This window comes from Sciurus carolinensis, chromosome 3 (assembly GCF_902686445.1).
Source record: "Sciurus carolinensis chromosome 3, mSciCar1.2, whole genome shotgun sequence".
NCBI classification, from domain to species: Eukaryota; Metazoa; Chordata; class Mammalia; order Rodentia; family Sciuridae; genus Sciurus; species Sciurus carolinensis.
The window spans coordinates 22,369,805-22,391,708 of NC_062215.1; the positions used below are offsets into that span (position 1 = coordinate 22,369,805).

A 21,904-nucleotide genomic window follows, 5' to 3' on the forward strand; every position below is an offset into this window, starting at 1 on the left:
AACATTCAACAGCTGCAGTGTGGGGAGGACGGCTGCAGTGTGAAGTCAGTGCAGTGTGCAGTGGAGCTGCATCGAGGGTGGCTGCCTGCCAGTTGATGCCACCTCATCAGTAATCAGGTTTGACTGAAACCATGGGGAGCAAGGCTGCCATGTGCATCTCTCAGGGTCCATGCTCTACCCTGCATGAAAATAGTCCCTTGGATCCATGCTGCCCTGGGAGTTGGGAGATAACCCTGGTGCATGAGATACACATTTATATTTTGCCTCAACCAAGTAAAAATATGAGGCAACAGAGAGGCCCAGCGGTAATTTAGATCAGCCCAGAGGTGATGGAATCCAGAAGGGGAAGATGAAGGTGCTATTGTTCTTGTTTCCCTTCCATTTTGTCTCTCTCTACCACATCTGTCTTCGATGCAGTGTCCTAAAGATACTGGGCAGGGGAGACTTTCTGAAATCATAGATGCCCTCCTCCTCAATTAAATACTAGGGCCAAGGCTAAAGAATGAAATGCCTCATGATCTATTTCCCTCTGCCTCTGCTAGGGGCAGAGTGGGGCACCTTGAACCCTTCCCATCTTCTTCTCACCTCTCCTTCCCCCCGCGCCCCGGGTTCCCAATATGGTCTGGTAACAGACCTGGACAAGGGCAAAATGAAGGGCACATTGCCTCCAGAGCAGGCATCTCACCAGATGCCAGAATCCCACCCAGGTCTGGACTTACAGCCCCTATCCCAGTTGCATCTGTCCCTGCTTGATCTTCCTCTTCCCACCCGGTCACCCTGCCCACCTGTTTCCCGAAGCTTCTAGCTCTTCTCAGATTCAGTTCATTCCCAGCTCCTGTTCCCTCCTTGCCATGAAACCCCTCACCTAGGCTGTCCCCTCCCATTCCCAATACTCTGTTTCAGGGCATGCCCAGTACCTACAGGGAGAGCCAGAGGGTGGGGCATGAGTGTGAATGGTTAGAGACCCTCCAAGGGGGATAAATCTGACAGTCCCCCTCCCCTCCACTCCAGCTTAGATTTTGGTTGCCAAGGAGGCAGCAGGAACAGCCTGTTCTCTGGGCTCTAGTTGGAGCAGCCATGCCCAGGCCCCTCCCTCTCTCTTTCTCTTCTAATCCTCCCTTCCTCCCAGGCTGTTGCTAGGAAGCACCCCAAGATTTCTTGAGGATCTAACCCCTCTGAGCCAGGGGACCCAGATATCTTTCTGAAGAGCTTCCTCCTCTCTTTCTCAAGAGCATCCTCCACCTCTGCCAAGAAACCTCATTCATCTCTGGCACTTTGGGGAACCGGGACAGGCCTCTACCATACCAACTAACTCTGTGGCCTGGACCTTAATAATTTCCCCTCCCTATCTCATTATTTATTTGTTTATTTGGTGCTGGGGATGAAACCCAGGGCCATGCTAACACTAAGCATAAGCTCTACCATTGAACTACACCACTGTCCCCCTGTCACATCTTGACCTCCTGGGCTTTAGGTAATGTCAACAAGTAGTAGAGTTTCCAACAGATACCCCTTCAATCTACAAACACAGCTCTACTTATTAGGGGTATTAGTGGTACCACCAGCTAATAGAACATAAAACTTGGATGCTTTCCCCCTTTAGTGATTTCCCAAACAAGAAGAAATGGTGCATCAAAAGAAAAAAAAAAAAAAAAGAGGGCTGGGGATATAGCTTAGTTGGTAGAGTGCTTGCCTTGCAAGCATAAGGCCCTGGGTTCAATGCCCAGCACTGAGAAAAAAAAAAAAAAGAGAGATGAAAATGAGGAAATAAAAGTTTGGGGGCAACTAGGTGGCACATACCTGTAATCCCAGTGATTTGCAGAGCCTGAGGCAGGAGGATCACAAGTTCAAAGCCAGTCTCAGCAACTTAATGAGGCCCTAAGTAACTCTGCAAGACACTATCTCAAAATTAATAAAAAATAAAGAAAGGTTGGTGATATGGCTCAGTGGTAAAGCACCCTGGGTTCACTTGCCAGCACCAAAAACAAATATAGAACAACAACAAAAGAGTAAAAATGGCTACTTAATCTTCCCCTATCACCTTTGTCTCATTAAGCATCCTGGTTATGAATCACCAAAGAGAGTCAGGGGAAGAATCTTGCCTGGTGGAGTCTTTTGCTGCCAAAAGCAAGAAATGGAAAAAGAAGCTGCCATCTGTCTTTCAGGGATTCTCCTACCTTTATTTTTTAATTTGACACTTTTTTCCCCCAGTATTGGGAGCTGACTCAGGGCCTCAAGAATACTAGGCAAGTGCTTTACTACTGAACTACAACCTCAATCCTTTTTATTTTTTATTTGTTCGGGTTTTTAATTTATTTATTTTTTTTTATTTTTATGTGGTGCTGAGGGTCGGACACAGTGACTCATGCATGCTAGGCAAGCACTCTACAACTGTGCTGCAACCACAGTCCCTTATTTTTTATTTTAAGATGGTCTTAGTAAGTGTCTTTCATGCAATCCTCTTATTTTAGCCTCCCAAGTAGCTGGGATTACAGGTGTGCACCACTGTGACCAGTCCTTCCTTCCTCCCTTCCCTCCCTCCCTCCCTCCCTTCCTTCCTTCTTTCCTTCCTTCCTTCCTTCCTTCCTTCCTTCCTTCCTTCCTTCCTTCCTTCCCTCCCTTTCTTTCTTTCTTTCTTTCTTTCTTTCTTTCTTTCTTTCTTTCTTTCTTTCTTTCTTATGTATCAGATATTGCATCCCCCAATTGTTTCCAGTATCCGGTTTCATTTTCCCATAGAACCCCCTCATCCTTTCTTTGTCAGGAGAACCAGGTGTGGTGGTGCACACCTTTATAATCCAGCGGTTTGGGAGGCTGAGGCAGGAGAATCACAAATTCAAAGCCAGCCTCAGCAATTTAGCAAGGCCCTAAGAAAGTTAGTGAGGCCCCATCTCAAAATAAAAAATATAAAAATAAAAAGGGCTGGAGATGTAGGTTAGTAGTTAAGCATCCCTGGGTTCAATCCCTGGTACAAAAAAAAAAAAAAAAAAAAAAAAAAAAAAAAAAAAAAAAGGAGAGGAGAAAAGAGGGGGCAATGTCCTTTACCATCAGAACTGGGGCTTACTATTCTGAAGCCCTGCTCTTCCAGTTGGAGGAGAGGTTGGGACAATCCTACGTGGAGGTATAAAATAGACTCCAAATGCAATGGTGCACAATTATAATTCCAGCTATTCTGGAAGCCAAGGCAGGAGGATTGCAAATTTGAGACCATTCTCAGCAATTTACTGAGAACTTGTCTCAAAAAAAAATAAAATAAAAGTGCTGGCAATGTGGCTCAGTAGTAAGTAGAGCATCCCAGGGTTCAATTCCCAGTACAAGGGGGAAAAACTGTCAAACAAATAAAGGTAGAAGAAACCCTGAAAGACCACCTGGAAAAGTAGAATGGCTCTCAGGACCTGAGGGACAGGGTGCAGTACAAAGGAAATGGCAGGCTGGTCTCCCTTCCCGATACTGTCCCATACCGCCAGGCTGCAGGATCACTGCACTTCTCTCCCCCGCTGTGCTGGGAGTGTGGAGAGGGAGGGTGGTATTAGAGGGTATTAGAGAGGGTGGGTTCAAATTCTGCCTTTTTCCCTCCTGGAACAGTGTGAAGACAGAGATAGGGATCTGAGAATGCAGGGGATGCCCTCAGGCCTTTGCTCGAGGTATAGACACTCCATAGTCCTTTTATCTGTGATTCCTTCCTCTAGATAAACAGAAAGTAGGGATTTTTTTTTTCTTTTTTTAAATAGCGGGGATTGAACCCAAGGGTGCTTAACCATTGAGCAACATCCCCAGCCTCTTTTATTTTTTATTTTGAGACAGGGTCTAGTCAAAGTGCTTAGAGTCTTACGAAATTGCTGAGGCTGACCTTGAACTTGTAATTCTCCCACCTCAGTCTCCCAAGTTCTGGGATTCTAGGTGTGTGCCACCATACCCAGCAAAATCAGATTTTGATCTGGGAACTGGTAGGGAACCAGCTTGGGAGCCAGTTGTGTATGAGTGTGTGGTAACAACTTTCTTTTCCCATTCACCTGCTGCTCATAGTTGGGGGACCCGGGAAAGCTTCCAAAGGAAATTGAGGGGAATGACTCAATTTCCCTCTGGAGAGAAAGGAAACTAAAAAGCTCTGTTTTTTATATGCTTACTGATAATTTTAGTGATTTGGGGGTCTGGATTCTTGCCACTTTTCCTTCATTCCTCACTAGCTTAAAGAATGTCCCCTTCCCCTTGAGTACCCCAAACCCTATTTTTTCCAGCCTCTTACCTGACCCTGGCCTAGTTGCTTTTCTTGCCACTATTTTTTTTTTTTTTTTTCAGTGCTGGGGATCGAACCCAGGCCTTCTGCACGCAAGACAATCACTCTACCGACTGAGCTATCTCCCTAGCCCCTGCCACTGTTCTTGATGTTGCCATGTCACTCTGCCTGGTTGGCTTCTGCCTACCCCTGTCCTCCAGCGAGACCCTTTGCCCACCTGGACCAATCAATAAGGTGAAAATGTTGGGGTTCAGGGGTGGGAGAGCAGAGGTGGGAGTCCAGCCTTATTGGTGCTGAGAGACAGCCGAAGACAGTGGAGAGTTAGGAGGGAACTTTGAGAAGGAGGTCAGGGGACATTTCCTTTTACATCCAAAGTGGACCTCAGCATCTCTTCTCACCCTTTGGAAGATTATTGTGGAGTCTTGTTTTTATGGTGGGCAAGGCAGAGAGCTTAAGAGGGTCCCCAGGAAGATATTATGCTGTGTGGATAGAGGTGATGTAGGGAAAGCCTGTTTCTGATATTTACGTAGTAAAGAGGCGCAAAGGTCAAAGTAGAGAAATTAAAAATGGCCCTTGCCCAGTGTTAAGGGAGTCCTTGCACATAGAAATCCAGTCCTTGGGGAAATACTGCCAAGCCCAGAGAGAGGACTGCTTGTGAGAGGTGGGATGACAGGGAAGGCAGGTGACTTGACTGCAAAAGTTGCCTTCCCATCACTATGAAATGGGGAAGAAGCATCTCCTTAGAAATCTTCCAGGCTTCCTGCCAGAGGGCATGGTTTGAGCTCAGAGTATCACCATCCTCAGGGTCCAAATATTCCCTGCTCCCAGGTGGACTGATGTCAACACCCACTAACTCAGTGAGGCAAGGAGGCACAGTCCCCAGGTTAACAGCTTCTCTCCAGGAAGGGCAGTTTGGGCTATGAGGGGTGGGATAGTAGCACAGGATCCAGAAATGGCACATGGTGGGGGACCTTAGGCTTCTGCAACAGGAAAGAAATAGTAGGGCAGGGCAGGCAAAGGTGGAGTGAGGGGCCGGGAGAATAAGGCAGAGAAGTAGGGCTTGTGGTGGTGTCAGGTGTGTGTGTGTGAGGGGGGCTGGGGGAGCCTGGAGGTTAAGCATGAGGAGTGTGGGTTCTCCCTCCTTCATGCTTTGAAAACTTCCGCTACACATATTTGGCAACTGTTTTGTATAAACACTGTTCCCCAATGGTATCACTTGGGCAGGCACAAAGGAAGCAGAGGGAGGGGAGTATGGGTGGGTGGAGAGACAGGGGAAGTCCTTAGGCAGTACCAATCTTAGAGGGACTTGCTGTGGCCCTCCTGCAGTTATAGTATTCCCTTTGGACAGGATTCCTATCTCCCTGTTTAGACACACTCCAGAAAACTAGGATCCTGTTTTTAAAACCCCAATAGCTACACAGATACTTTCAGGGCTTGAGTGGGCTGCTTTCTTGAATCACCATGATTTTCCTTCAAAAGGTGACCTAGAAGGAACCAGGTGTGGTGGTGCACACCTGTAATTCCATTTACTTGGAAGGCTGGGATAGAAGGATTGTGAGTTAGAGGCTGGCTGGTAACATGGCCAAACTCTGTCTTTAAAAAAAAAAAAAAAGGAAAAATATGGATATTAGACTCATGGACTGGGATATCAGGCCTCTCAGAACATGGAATTGGAGGCTACAAATGAGGAGTGGCAGGATACAGGCTGTGGGCCTCCGTGTTTATTCTTGTCCCTGGTTGTTCTTAGAACAGGTCAGGCTTTGAGAAGGGAAGCTCAGAGGTGGATAACATTTGGTTTTGGGCTTTCCACTGGAGGGAAACAAGCAAAAACTGTGGACATAATAATCTACAATAGGGCTGGGGAAATAGCTCAGTCAGTAGAGTGCTTGCCTTGCAAGCAGAAGGTCCTGGGTTCAATCCCCAGCACCGCAAAAAAAAAAAAAAAAAAAAAAAAATCTACATTATGGCCAGGGGTGATGGTGCGTCCTGTAATCCCAGAAGCTGGGGAGGCTAAGGCAGAAGGATCCTGAGTTCAAAACCAACCTCAGCAAAAGTGAGATGCTAACCAACTCAGTGAGACCCTGTTTCTAAATAAAAATACAAAATAGAACTGGGAATGTGGCTCAGTGCCCCTGACTTCAATCCTGGGTACCTGCCCCCACCAAAAAAATAATCTGCAATATGGTTCTTAGGAATAAAGAGAGTTTAAAAAATGAACTTTAAAAAGTTCTAGATTTTTAGGGGAAAAATTGAAGATATTAGAGGGTCTCCACATAGTTGGCTCTCAATTTCCTCTTTCTTTTTCTCTCTGTGCTAGGAATGGAACCTGGGGTCTTATGCAAGCTCTTATCACTGGGCTCCACTTCAGCTCCCAATTTCTTCTTTTATTAACATCCTGATATTAGTATGTTACAGTTATAAACATTAACTGAAGTCCATGCTTTATTCAGATCTCCTTAGGTTTTCTTTTCTTTTTTTCCCCCCACTTCCTTTTCTTTTTTCAGTACTAGGGATTGAGCCCAGGACCTCAAACATGCTAGGCAAGCACTCTACCACTGAGTTACAATCCAGCCCTTTTTATTTTTGTTTTGACCCAGGGTCTTGCTTAAGATTGCCCAGCCTCGCCTTAAATTTCTGATCCTCCGGCTTCAGCCTCCCAGATCTCTGGAATTACAGGCATGTGCCTCCGTGCCCAGCTAGATTTTCTTACTTTTTTTACTCTAATGTTCTTTTTCTGTTTCAGGATCCCATCCACAATACCACATGCCCTCATCACGTCTACCTAAATCCTTTAGGGCAGTTTCTTAGATTTTACTTGCTTTGGTGACCTTAACCTCAAGTTTCCTCCTTACTTCCCCCTGCATGCAAGCAGTATGCACAGTCCGGAGATTCTGGAAGAACTGTTAGATTTTGGATTGAGATAGTGAAATGTGTGCAACTAACCACGCCTCAGTGTCACTTCTGAAATACAGATGTGGAAATGAGAAGAACTCTGGTGGTACCAGAGGCTTTGGAGTGGGTGGGTGAGTTGGGGGAAGCCAGGAAAGAACGTATTACTGAGCATAACATGCTTGCTGTGCCTACTAACTAGAGGATAACGAAAGAGTATCAGAATGCAGTTGAAGATCCGGTAGACAATGACGTCACTGGACAACGTCTGGTCGCTTCCCTAGCCTCTGAATCTCTGTAAAGCCTCAGCTCCTTGATGTTCTCCCTCAAAGGAGAGAAACAAGGCGGGCCCACTAGATTAACGCCGTAGTTTCCCCGCTAGCTTAGACAAACGCGACCCGGGTCGAATGAACTACAATTCCCAGAAGACACTGCGGCGGGACCTGTCTCTTGCTACATTCTCATTGGTTCATGTCTGGCATTCCCAGCCAATAGAGAAAGAGCTCCTTTGTGGGTGCTAAAATGGCGCTGCCTAGGATGTAGAACTCGATGGTCCGGTAGGCTTAAATTCGGGGTGGTAGTGAACGAAATGGAAATGGGGAATTATAATTTCAGGAGAAGGTGGGGGAAAAGGGGACAGTCAGGATTTGGGGTGGTAGTGGTTGAGGGACACAGCGAGAGCTAAGGGCGTAATGAGGCAACCGGAGTTGGCTTAACCCCTTCCTGCCCTCTTTAGTTTTTGTATGAGCCCCTTTGACGCCCTCATTTTTCTTTTTCTTTCTTTTTTTTTTTTTATTGATGGGTTATAGTTGTACATAATGTGACACCCTCTTTTAGCCCCAGTTTAAGGAAGGATGGTTCAGGAGGGATCTTGACAGGATCTCTGCCTTGCACCCTTTCTTTTTTTCCGTCCAGTTCTTCTGCCTTGCTTTATCTTCCCGAATCTCCATTCTGTTTAACTCTGCCTTCCCTGTTTTTGTCCTCAGCACCTCATCTCTTCTCTGGGTCCATTGCTGTCACCTCAAAGCTGGCTACCGTCGGCCTTGGCTCCTCAGACTAAAGTCATGAAGGTGGTGAACCTGAAGCAAGCCATTTTGCAAGCCTGGAAGGAGCGATGGAGTGACTATCAATGGGCAATCAACATGAAGAAGTTCTTTCCCAAAGGGGCCACCTGGGACATTCTCAACCTGGCAGGTCTCAAGTGAGAGGGAAGGATGGATGGGAGGAATAAACCTCAAAAAGCAACCACTCAGTCTTACTTTTTTATTCCCCTTGCAGAAGCACTTCTGGAGCAGGCCATGATTGGACCTTCCCCCAATCCTCTCATCCTGTCTTACCTGAAGTATGCCATTAGTTCCCAGGTAAACTGCCCCCATCCCCCAAAGAGTGAGGGTTATAAAGGTAAAGCACTTGGAATGCAGTTGTCAGTTTACACTTTTTAGATTAATTTATTTGAACAGATCACTTCTCTGAGCTTCACTTTTCTTGTAAACATAATACTTTATCTTGTTGAATATTACATTCATTTAATTTACCAATAAGTGTTTACCAATGCTGCTGGGCATGGTAGTGCAAGCTTGTAATCCCAGCAGCTCAGGAGGCTGAGGCAGGAGGATCATGAGTTCAAGGCCAGCCTCAACAATTTAGTGAGGCCCTAAGCAATTTAGGGGGACCCTTGCTCAAAATAGAAAGGACTGGGGATGTGGCTCAGTGGTTCAATCCTGGTTGGTACTAAAAAAAAAAAAAAAAAAAGTGTTTGCAAATGCTTATATTTGCCAGACAGTGCTAGGTCCTGGAGACCTAACTGTGAACAAGAGCTGATCCCAGTACACAAGGAATGTAGTGGGTAATAACAGGTGTCTAATCAGTTACAGGATATGTTTATGATAAAGGTTAGAACAGAGTTTAGGTACTGTCGGAATACACGGGAAGGTTACCTATTTCAGTCTTAGCAATCAGGGAGGGATTTCTAGAAGAAGTGATGTTTATTTAAAAAAAAAAAAAAAGTGATGTTTAAGACGTTTTAAACCATTCAGGTTTAAGACCTGAATGTTAAGTAAGAGCCAGGCAGATTGATGAAAGTGCAAATCAGAGAGAAAAATGTATGCAAGGTCTGGGAGGCAGAAATCATATGATGTTGTTTAAGAACTGAAATAATCTGGTATGACTAGAGCAGTATTTTTGCTTTCAGGACCCCCTTTGCATTCTTAAAAATTATTAAGACTCACACAGAACTTTTGTTTATGTGTATCATATCTATTCATATTATCTGAGAAATTGAGAAACTTAAGAAATATTTATGAAGTCACTTAAAAGTGAAAAATACCTTTTATATATTTTCTCCCATTATACGTTAACATAAATAAAATTATAGTGAAAAATAACGATGTTTTTCAAAATGAAAAATATTAATAAGGAAAAGGCATTGTTGCCAGCATGGTGGCGCACACCGTGTGTAATTCCAGCTAGTCTTGGAAGGTTGAGGCAGGAAGCTCACAAGTTTGGGCCAGCCTCAGTAATTTAGTGAGCCCCTGTCTCAAAATAAAAAAAAAAAGGTTTTCAAATACAGCTCAGTGGTAGAGCACCCCTGGGTTCAAAAAAAGAAAAGAAAAAGAAAATGGTATTGTTTTATTGTTTTACTTTTTTTTTTTTGCAAATCTAATGTCTGGTTAAATAGACATGTGAATTCTCACAACTGCTTCTGTGCTTTTGCATTCTTTTTTTTTTTTTTTTTTCTTTGTGATACTGCAGATTAAACCCAAGAACACTTTACCACTGAGTTGCATACCCAGCCATTTTTATTTTTTATTTTATTTTGAGATAGGAGCTTGCTAAATTGCTGAAGCTAGTCTAGAATTTGCCATTCTACTGCCTCATTCTCCTGAGTTGCTAAGATTACAGGTGTGCACCATAATGCCCAGCTCTGCATTCAGTTGTCACAATAAGCTGTTTTGCTTAAAGTATATGAAGAAAATCTGATCTTACCCATCAGTAAAGAAAAAAAATTAATAAGTTGAAAGATAAATGCATGTTTTTCCTTGATACTGTAATAAAATTTGGCAGGTAATTTGAAGTCCTATCAGTGAACATTTTACATGCTTTTACATAAGAATCTATTTGTCTCTCTCTTGCACTTCAAATAGATCTTTTGTCCATGCATGATTTTTGCAAAATCACAGATTGATCTTTTGGAAAATATCCATGACTGATTTATATAGATACTCCAATTGTTGACACATTTAATTATACAATATCATTATACATCATGGAGTCTTTGGGACACACTACTGTATCATTGTGAAAGAATGAAAGTGAAAAGGTAAATAATATCTTAGTAGTATTTTAAAAATTGTTTTGAGGAGCTGGGGTTGTGGCTCAGTGGTAGAGCATTTGTCTAGCATGTGTGAGGACCCGGGTTCCATACTCAGCACCACATAAACATAAAATAAAGGTATTGTGTTCACCTACAACTAAAAAGATATTTTAAAAAAAATAGTTTTGACTTTGCAGTCCCCCTAAAAAAGTCTTAAGGACCCCTATAAATCATACCTTGAGATTTGCAAGTCTAGTACTTCAAAGAGTTCAGAGATCAGATCATATGGGACCTATGGGTAATGCCCAGAACTTGGACTTTACCTTAGGGTGACTAGTAATCACTTAGAGGATTTTCTTTTCTTTCTTTCTTTCTTTTTTTTTTGGTGGTGCTGGGTGGGGATTGAGTCCCAGGACACTCTTAACACTGACCTATATCGTTTGCCCTTTTGATTTTTTGAAAAATTTTCATGGGGTCTTGCTGAATTGCCAGGGTTGGCCTCAGACCTGTGATCCTGATCCTCCTTCCTCAGCCTCCCAAGTTGCTGGGGTTATAGGCCTTCACCACTGCACTTGGCTAACTTTGAGGATTTTAACTGGAGGGATAATGGGAGAGGATTTATTTGCCAAAAACTACAACAACAAATATATGTGTGTGTGCGTGTGTGTGTGTGTGTGTGACACCACACACACACACACACACACACACACACATATATATATATATATACACACACCACACACACACACACACACACATACATACATTTTTAGATTTATGTTTACACATACACACTCATATATAAACTAGATCTAGCTACTTGGGAGACTGAGGCAGGAGGATCACAAGTTTGAGGCCAGCCTCAGCAACTTAGTGAGATTCTGTCTCAAGGTAAAAAAAGAAAGGCCAGGGATGTAGCTCAGTGATGAAGTACTCCTAAGTCAATCCCCATACAAAAAAATTCCTCCCAAAACAAAAAACAAAACAGAATGAAACACACAGATGTGTGTGTATGTGTGGGGGATAATGGGGATTGAACTCAGGGCCTTGTGTATGCTGAACTAGTGTTCTACCACTGAGCTACATCCCCAACCCTAAAATGCTCAGATTTTGTGATCAATTTAGTGAATTTTAGCAATTGTACATACCTATGACACCAGCATCCAAAATAAGATATAGCATTGGTTGCTTCCAACATAGAATTTTTCCTTTAAAGATTTCAGTGACCGTGACCGTGACTTGGGAGGCTGAGGCAGTAGGATTGAAAGTTCAAAGCCAACCTCCACAACTTAGCGAAACCCTAAGCAATTTAGCAAGACCCTGTCTCAAAATAAAAAATAAAAAGAACTGGGATTGAGACTCAATGGTTAAGCACCTCTGGGTTCAATCTCTGGTATTTAAAAAAAAAAAAAAAAAAAAAATTCAATTTTCTACCAAAAGTATAGATAAATTAAAGAGTAGCCAATTTGTTATTGAATATAATGCTAGGAATCAAAAGACTTAGTCCTTGTTTTCCTTTGGCTTTAATAAGAAAATACAGCTTTGAGAAATAACAGAGCTATTTTCTCAGATATAAACCATAACAGCATCTTGCTCAGTGCTTTATTGTCTGCTCTGACTGCCTCAATTGCTCAAAAAAGTTTTTAGAATTGAAATGTTTCCTTTGGAACATTGAAGTTACAGTATATGACATTGCCCATGTCTTTGTGATCTTATCAGTGTGTAAAAGTGGAATTTTTATACCCATATTCTTGTTTAAAAAAAATTTTTTTTTTTCAGTTGTAGGTAGATATAACACCTCAAATTTATTTATTTATTTATTTATTTATATGTGGTGCTGAGAATTGAACCCAGCACCTCTCACACACTAGGTAAGTGCTTTACCACTGAGTCACAACCCCAGCCCCTTGTTATGCCCATGTTCTTTTATTTTTTGAGGGGAGAGGTTACTGGGGATTGAATTTGGGGGCACTAGACCACTGAACCACATCCCCAACCCTATTTTGTATTTTATTTAGAGACTGAATCTCACTGAGTTGCTTAGCGCCTCACTTTTGCGGAGGCTGGTTTTGAACTTGTGATCCTCCTGCCTCAGCCTCCGGAACTGATGGGATTACAAAAGTGTGCCACCATGTCCTGCTATGCCCATATTCTTAATTATTGATTCAGCTAGTATTTCAGAGATCAGGTGTGTGTGTGCACACCTGTGCATATGAGGGGTAGGCATGAGATGGGGGAGAGAGAGCTATTAATCTGTTAGGCCAGGCTTAAAAAATTTCAACTTTGTTATTCTTTAATAAACAGCTGATTTTTTTTTTTTTTTTTTAAAGATATGGGACATTTTCATTCTCTCAGAAAGTTCTCTTTTGCTCCTTTCCATTCCATCCCATCTCCCAAAACTACTAAATGATTTCTGTTGCCAAATATTGCCTATATTTGGAGTTCATGAAAATGGAATCAAATAGTTATATACTCTGTACACTGCCTTCTTTTGTTTAACTTATTTCTTTTCTGTAGATTTGTCTGTGTTGATCTTTCATATCTCAGTAGTTCATTTTTTTTTTTTTTAAACTGAGAATAGTATTCCTCAGTTGAAAAAGTACTGCCTTTTTCCTCTTGGTATTATGTCTGCTTTCCATGTTAGCACTTATTGATTTGCTTTATTCTTTTTAACTGCTTCATAATGTTCCATGTGTACTGTAATTATTTCTAATTTCTTTTTTGTGTGTGGGGGTGGATACTGGGGATTTAACCCAGGAGCGCTTTACCACTGAGCTACATCTCCAGGCTTTTTTAGTTTTTACTTAGAGACAGGGTTTCATGAACTTGCTAGGGTCCTTGCTCAGTTGCTGAGGCTGGTCTTGAACTTGTGATCCTCCTGCCTAAGCTTACTGAGCTGCTGTGATTACAGGTGTATACCACTGTCCCTGGCTATTTCTAATTTCTTACTATAAAGAAAGTGTTTCCTGAACATCCTTATACCTACTTGTCTGCTTACCTGGGGATTTTCTCTAGGATAGATACTCAGGAATGAAATTGCTGGCTTGAAGAATATACGCCTATTAAGTTATAGAAGATCCCACAAGAGCTGGGGATATAGCTCAGTTGGCAGAGTGCTTGCCTCGCAGGCACAAGCCCCTGGGTTCAATCCCCAGCACCACAAAAAAAAAAAAAGAAAGAAAGAAAGAAAAGAAAAGTAAAGAAGATCCCACAAATTGTTCTCTAAACAGAACTATCAATTCACACACCCTCCATAGTGGATTTTTTTTTTTTTAATAGAGCTGGGTACAGAACCCAGGGCCTCATACATGCTAGGCAAGCACTTTAACTCTGAGTTATATCCCATCTCTAACCTTTTCCTTGTCAGACTTATTCTTTTTTATTGGTACTGGGTATTGAACTCAGGGGCACTTAACCACTGATTCACATCCCCAGCCCTATTTTTTGTATTTCAGTTAGAGACAGGGTCTCACTGAGTGTCTTAGCGCCTTGCTTTTGCTGAGACTGACTTGGAACTCGCAATCCTTCTGCTTCAGCCTCCCAAGCCTCTGGGATTACAGGCGTGTGCCACCGTTCCTGGCTGTATTCTCTAATTTTTGATAACACTTGATTTTATTTTTTGTATTTATTTTGTTTAACCTATTTAGAATTTATTATGCTATAAAGTGGGATTTAAATTTATCTATTTTTTCCAAATAGATGGACATTTGCCTCAAATATCTTTATTAAAAAGACCATTCTTTGGCCTATTTTAAAATCTCTTATAGACCAGGGCCTTTCTTGACACTTCACTATATTTCATTGATTTAATTTTTTTTTTAACCAGTACTTTACTGTTTTGATTGCTATAACTTTATGGTCTGTTTTGATAGATGATTGGTCAAGTCGTCCCTTAATTGTTTCATTTTTCAAAAATTTCTTGCAGTTTTCAGGTTTGTCATTTTTTAGACAAATTTAGAATCAATATGTGAAGTTTCTTTAAAAGCATTATTTTTTTAAAAATTAGTTTAAGCATTTAAATGTTGCTCATTTATTGCCTTGAATGTGTGAGGCCCTGGGTTCAGTCCCCAGTAATGAAAAAGAAGAGGATTTATTGATTAACTGGAGAGAGGTGAAGGAGAGGAGTGACTTGGACACTCGATAACTGATTGGATCATAAGGCAACAGCAGAGGCAGAGGAGCACTGTTAGTGTTGGGATGTGGGTGAGGATGACATGCTTGATTCTGTGCCTGTGTGGGCTGTCAAGGAGAAGGATACTCAGTTGGCAAATAATATATTGTCTGGGACTCAGAAAAAGAGGTCTAAACTGGAGCTCTGGTTTAGAAGTCATCAGTTTCAGATGGTTATCAAAGCCTTGGGTGTGAATGAGATTAACCAGCAAGAGTGTGAGCCAGGACAAATTCCTGAGGGACCAATCACATTTAAAGTGTATGCATAGGAAAATAAATTCCTTATAGGTGTCTGAAAAGAAGAGGCCAGAGAGAATAGCAGAAAAGCAGGAGGGAGAGACAGAGAGATAGACAGATAGATAGACAGACATAAAGAGAGAGAACATGGTATCAAGAATAACTAAGGAGTGGATACAGTGGTACACACCTGTAATCTCAGTGGCTCAGGAGGCTGAGGCAGGAGGATCATGAGTTTAAAGTCAGCGTCAGCAACTTAGTGAGGCCCTAAGCAACTCAGCAAGACGCTGTCTCTAAATAAAATACAAAAAAAGGCTAGGGATGTGACTCAGTGGTTAAATGTCTCTGAGTTCAATCCCTCACACCAAAAAAAAAAAAAAAAAAAGAATAGCCAATAACCAAGGGAGGGGCTGGGGATGTAGCTCAGAGGAAGAACTCTTGGCTACCATCATACATGAGGTCCTGAGTTCAATCCCAAGTACTGCCAAAAAAAAAAAAAAAAAAAGGCAAGGGAAAGGAAGTTCTTAAAACAAGGGAGTTGAAAAACCAGGTATGATCAGAACAGAGCAGTGGGTTTAATATCATAAGTTTGTTGATGACTCCAATGAGGTTTCAGAGTGGTCAGGACAGAAGTGATTGGAGTGGGTTGAAGAGCATGCAGAAGAGGGCGGGTAGAGACAGTGAGTGGCTAAGTGGAAATGTGGGGTCTGCGGGAAGCTCTTTCAAAAGTAGAAGAATCTTGAGATGTGTAAACACTGATGAGAAAGGCAAGAAGGAGAAAGAAGCTGAAGAGAGTAAGAGAGAAATAAATATACATGAAAGACCTTCATGACCTGTCAAGTGCTATGCAAAATCAGTAATTCGTTCTTCCTTCAGAGTCAAGAGGCTCTTTGGTCCAGTGTTGTGCCTGGAGAGGGCACTTAGGAGTAGTTGGGGTGTTGAATATGAAGAAGAGCAGAGAGGATTAGAGAGCAGCTGCAAGGTCAGACTGGGCAAGCCACGTGTGCAGCTGGCCATGCCACTGCCCTCCAGCCTCAGGGGTTTGTGGTCGTTTAGAGCTTCCATGTTGATGGGAGTTTAATAAGAGTGGAATAGGTTAAATCCTGCTGCAAGAAATAGTTTACCATGTGGAAAGTATTTTCAGGTCTCTGGAGCAGTGTTTTATTGATATACTTAGCAAAAATTTGATGAACATACAGAATTCACAATTTGAAGACCATAAATTCATTTCATCTAACAGCATTCCTCAAAATATACAGAATGGGGGTTTCTTTCCTTGCAGTGTGGAGTCCATTTTAAGTGGAAACAGCCAGCTCCCCCTAGAGGTTGGTATCCAACAATGTTCAGTTCTTTGCCAAGCTCTTGCTATGGGGACATCAGTTGTAAATAAACAAACACTAGCCTGGAAGGTTATGGTCATTCTGCCCAGGCAGGCTCCCAGCTTCCTGATCACTGTCAGACACTAGCTTTGGCTTCACAATGTGTCTCGCTGATGGTAGTTCTGAACACTGATTTAAACCCTCTGTGTTTTGCTCCTGTTCAAGAATTCTAGTTAAAGATGTCTGAACAGAGAGCAGTCTGTCTAAGTGATGGAGAATTTTTTTATATGGAGGGAAAATTCACCACATTTAGGTCATTGAGGCTCATGTAGCTTTCTTCTCAAATCTTTGGAGGCTTCTATTCCTTAAGCAGAGATAGACAGCCCAGGAGGTGGGTGATTATTCTGGTAGTTTCTATCATTGTATTCTGCTTTTTATTTTTATTTTTTAGTGCCAGGGATTGAGCCCAGTTCACTTAACCACTGAGCCACATCCCAAGCCCATTTTTTTTATTTTGAGACAAACTTGTGCCAAGGCTGATCTCGAACTTCTGATCCTCCTACCTCAGCCTCCTGTGTCTCTGGGATTATAGGTGTGTGCCTCAGATTATAATTATGTTTTAAATATATGACAACTTGAAAGATTTTCTGTATGGATTAAATTTATTCAGTATAAATTCTTTGTCTCTCCCTCTCTCTAATTTTTTTGAGATGGGGATTAAACCCAGGGCTTTGTGTATGCTAGGTAAGCACTCCATAACTGAATTATACCCCTAACCCCAAGGATAAATTATTATATATTATAAACTGGATATCCTCCATTTTACAGAGATGAATAGATTTTACTAAAAAATTTTTAAGGTAAAATTTTTTTCAGAGTGTATCTAATTGGGCTGGGGATATAGCTAAATCACAAGGCCCAGGGTTCAAATCCCCAGCACCGCAAGAAAACAAAAACAAAAACAGAATGCATCTAATTAATTAATAGAATTCAATTATTTAAAACAGTGAAAACTTTGCTAGGAATAGGCCCAGTCCTAGATGCTAGAGAAACAAATATAAATTCAACACGCTCTGTCCTCAGGGAACTTTCTGTTCAGGTAGAATATTCCAAAATGTATTTTGGAAATATTAGTAAAATGAGATCCCTTGGTCAAAAACATCTGAAGAATATTGCTTATTTTATCTTCAGTCATCTTAGAGATTCTCATTGTATATAAACATATTATAGTTCTGAGAAGTCTTACAATAAAGAAAGTTCTATATAAGTTGGGTATGGTGGCACACACCTCTAATGCCCGAAACTCTGGAGGCTGAGGCAGGAGAATTGCTAGTCTGAGGCCAATCTTGGCGATTTAGACCCTGTCTCAAAAATAAAAAATGAAGGGGTAGTGCCGTAGCTCAGTGGAATAGCACATGCTTAGCATGTACAAGGCCCAGTATTATAAAAAAGAAAAGTTAAAAAAAGAAAAAAGAAAACTCAATGTATATATGTTTAATCCCTGATTCCCAAATTTATATCATTTAGAAGCCATATATTAACCAGGCATGATGGCATATGCCTGTAATCCCAGTGGCTCCGGAGACTGAGGCAGGAGGATCTCAAGTTCAAAGCCAGCCTCAGCAATGGCTAGGGGCTAAGCAACTCAGTGAGACCCTGTCTCTAAATAAAACACAAAATAGGGCTAGGGATGTGGCTCAATGGTCAAGTGCCCGAGTCCAATCTCCAGTACCCCCCCCACAAAAAAGCTGTGTATTTGTGTAATATTTGGTTTTTTTGGGGAGGGGTAGTGGAGAGTGGGGATCAAACTGTAGGCCTGTGGATTACAGGCACATAATCCCGAGCTGCTGGGATTACAGGGGTGCGCCACTGTAACCACCTAAGGATATGTTTTAGTTTATTCATTTTGTAAAGATCAAGATTGTGGCAGTTGACTGGGTACGGTGGCGCATGCCTGTAATCCCAAAGTTTTGGGAGGCTGAGGCATGAGGATCACAAATTCAAAGCCAGCCTCGTTAATTTAGCGAAGCCCTAAGCAACTCAGTGAGACCCTGTCTCAAAACTTAAAGAAAGAAAGGAAGGAAGGGAGGGAGGAAGGGAGGGAGGGAAGGAAAACTTGGGATGTGTGTCAGTGGTTAAGGGTCCCTGCATTCAATCCCCTGGTACTAAAAAAAAAAAAAAAAAAAAAAAAAGATGGTGGTAGTCATTGAATAAGAGTGTCCTTGTCTTCAAGGAGTTCCTTGATTGTAGGAGCAGCATGTACCCACTGTGTAATGATGGTTGTAAGGGAATTACTTGTAACATAGAGGAAAAATTTCAAATTTGGAAGCTCACTCCCTATTTCAAAGTGCAGGTAACCCCTGTTCATCATAGATGTTTGTTTGTCTCTAGTTCTTGCCTAAATAAGATTATTCTTTCTCTCTCTCTCTCTTTTTTTTTTTTATGGGGGTCTTCACTGTGTTGCCTAGACTGGTCCCAAACTTCTGGCAGGATCACTCAAGTGCTGCTGCAGATTGAATTTAGGGCCTCATGCATGCTAGGCAAGCATTCTACCACTGAGCTGTACCTGGAACCAAGATCACATTTTTTTTCTTCCCAGTACCTGGGAACTCAAGAGTCTCTACCGTTAAGTTTTGCTCTTAGCCCTTTTTATTTTATTTTGTGCAGGGTCTCACTAAGTTGCTGAGGCTGGCCTCAAACTTGCTACCTTCCTGCCTCAGCCTCCTGGGTCCCTGGGATTACAGGTGTGTGCCACCACACCCAATTCCAAAATCATTCTTCATGAAAGAAGTTATAGGATTAGGGTTGCGGGGGAGGTATAGCCTGGTAGAATGTATGCTTAGTATATATACCAGGTCCTGAATTCAATCCCCAGCACCACCCCTGCAAAAAAAAAAAAAAAAAAAAAGAGAGAGAGAGAGAGAAAGAAAAAAAGTTATAGGAATAAAATAGCATAACCTCCACTTTTGCTGGTTCTTCTACTCACTGGTGGCCAATTAAACCTTGCTTATTCGGATAAGTTGCATGTGAACATGAAACATGGCACCTTTGAGTACCCCCAAATTCATCTCTCTTTTTTTTTTTTAAACTCAGGGGCACTTAACCACCAAGCCACATCCCCAGCCCTTTTTTATATTTTATTGGAAACAGGGTCTCACTGAGTTGCTCAGGGCCTCACTAAGTCATTGAGGCTGGGTTTGAATTCAGGATCCTCCTGCCTCAGCCTCCCAAGTCCCTGGGATTTTAGGTGTGCACCTCCAGTCCTGGTCCCAAACTCATCTCAGTGGACTTACACTAATGGTATCATTTGCAGTGAGCCTGATAGAAGCAGGAATAGGGACCATGTATGGCATTATTACATATTGTTTAATGGATTGAGGCAGCCTCTTGAAGGTGTCAGGGTCTCAGAGCTGCAGCAACTTTAAGCATCATTGTTCCTTTCAAGTAGTTGACTAGTAATCTGAATATTATCTTTCTTCCTTCCCTCTAGATGGTGTCCTACTCTTCTGTTCTCACAGCTATCAGTAAGGTATGAACATAACCACTCACCAGCCAGGTAGGGGCCAGGGGTCAGGGATTTATGATAGTGACAGACAGAGCCCACCTCACATGACCTGTGAACTTGGACATGTAGCCCCTGATGCCTGGCATTGCTGCCCTTACCATCGGGAGGAAGTCCTGGGAAGTGGGGGCTAGCAATTAGAAGCCAATTTTTAATATTAGAAGGCTGCTGAATCTGAAACCTGAGATTGGAGGAAAGAGAAGCAGGGGCCCTCCCTGTGCCATCTGCTCTATGTATGAGATCCGGGGGTTGACGGGCATTCTTTAGCCTCTGTTTTTTCTACAGTTTGATGACTTTTCCCGAGATCTGTGTGTTCAGGCTTTGCTGGATATCATGGACATGTTTTGTGACCGACTGAGGTAAGGTCTGGGTGACAAGATTCTCATCTAGTATTCTCTCAATGCAAAGGAGAATCTCCTAGCACATAGTCAGATCAGTTCTGTGGGTTCCCACTTTTTTTCTCCCCACCTGCCAATCCCCATCTTTCCTATTTATTCCCTTAGGACGAAATGCCTCTTTACTTGGAATAGCTCATTTGAAATCTTGTCTGGTGGAAGGCAGCCAAGTTCGGTGTCTTCCCTGGGACTTTGCTAGCTTTCCAACTCTGTTCCCTAGTAGGGGAGTGCCAGAGGCTCTGGGGAACATTGGTGTGGGTCAGATTTCAGCCTTTGGAGCAGAGACAGATTTCGCATCCTTTCCTGGTAGCTGTCACGGCAAAGCAGAGGAGTGCATCGGGCTGTGCCGAGCCCTTCTCAGCGCCCTCCACTGGCTGCTGCGCTGCACCGCGGCCTCTGCAGAGCGGCTCCAGGAAGGAGTGGAGGCCGGTCCTCCAGCCACTGGGGAGAAGCAGCTTGCCATGTGCCTGCAGCGCTTGGAGAATACTCTCAGCAGCACCAAGAATCGGGCCCTGCTGCACATCGCCAAACTAGAGGAGGCCTGTATGTCCCCTGATTCCCTGTGCCACTATTCTTGTAGCTGTTCCTTTTAATTGAGAGGGGAGAGGCAGGATGCCATCCCACTTCTTTCCAGGAGGATCTGAAACCATCCCACTTCCTTTTTTTCTCTCCCCATAAGCATTGCATACATCCCAGGGACTTGGGCAGGGTGGCATCCGAGCCAATCAACCAACAGGTATTTACTGAGCATTGTCGTCTGCCCAGCACTATGCCAGTGCTGGGGGAGGGGGGAGGGGGGCTCCCAAAGGAGCATGTGGCAGGGTCCCTGCCCTCAACAAGCTTACACACTAGTGGGGAGCAAGACTAGTACGTCAAGACAACTACACTGACTGTTCTTGTTTGTCTCCATTTTACTCATCTTCTAGAAGCAAATAACTCTTGAATTTGCGTATGACCTGAAATATCCCTTTAAACTCAGTGCCTGTCAGGCCTGTTTACCATCCATCTCTTGATTCAAGTTCAGATACTAAATGTTGGAAGTTTCCAGAGCCTGAGAATAGGCAGATTTGTGGGAGGAAAGCCCACAAATTATCCCTGAGGGGTCTTGAGGCCACAGTCTTGCTTGGACTGTGGTGACTCAGAACCACCTAAGTGCTATCTAGCACTCCTGATAAGAGCGCTAGAGTGGGTGACACCCAGTGTCCTGGGTTGGAGAGCTTAGTCTATTTATTACTTCTCTAAATATGTTTTATTGTCTGGGAATGCAAAGTCCGGAAAGAGAATCACTGTGTCAAAATAGGCTACTTTGACAGTTTCTTACCTACTTTGAGCATGTGATGTTTACTGGCTAGAAAGTGAATGAATATTTATTTTTAATGGATCTCAGGTCTTCTTTTCCCCCTATGCTACACCATAGTTAATGGACTAGTTGGTGCCATTATTCATCATTTGATTCTCTGGAATTGTAACTAGGATAAGTGACTTATAACTAAGTGATAAGTATGCAGTACAGACCATGAGTGCAGGCATTTAGGAGAGAGGCTGGTGGGTTAGACCAGTTGGGCAAGTTGTTCAGGGAACAGAGCCATGAAGGATGTATAGCTGAGGCATTTTAGAAGGGGAGAGCCCCAGTCGCCTAGCCCAGATGAAGGGTGGGTAGCGTGTAGGATCCCAGCTTGCCCAAGGTGGAGGTGATGGCCACTACGAGGCTGACCTTTCTAATTGGCTGCTTCTGATGCAATTTGTGGTCACTCTCCTCTTTGTGCCTCCTCACTTTTCTCTTTC

The 21,904-nt window shown here is 42.8% G+C and overlaps 1 protein-coding gene across 7 annotated transcripts in view; it reads left to right on the forward strand.

Annotated features, from left to right (window-relative positions):
* The window catches only part of Med24 (mediator complex subunit 24), a 36,415-nt gene that overhangs the window by 2,126 nt on the left and 12,385 nt on the right, over positions 1-21,904 (forward strand). Inside the window, exons 2-8 of one of the 7 annotated variants that reach the window (XM_047547802.1) lie at positions 4,297-4,468; positions 8,110-8,317; positions 8,402-8,484; positions 19,653-19,691; positions 20,010-20,083; positions 20,430-20,662; positions 20,799-20,855. In XM_047547802.1, coding sequence (XP_047403758.1) covers positions 4,391-4,468; positions 8,110-8,317; positions 8,402-8,484; positions 19,653-19,691; positions 20,010-20,083; positions 20,430-20,662; positions 20,799-20,855 — 772 coding nt within the window. In that variant the 5' untranslated portion in view covers positions 4,297-4,390. Of the gene's footprint in view, positions 1-4,296; positions 4,469-7,565; positions 7,681-7,722; positions 7,745-8,109; positions 8,325-8,401; positions 8,485-19,652; positions 19,692-20,009; positions 20,084-20,429; positions 20,663-20,798; positions 20,856-21,904 lie in introns of those variants that run through there. The other 6 variants (XM_047547804.1, XM_047547807.1, XM_047547805.1 and 3 more) reach the window with 6 other exon arrangements.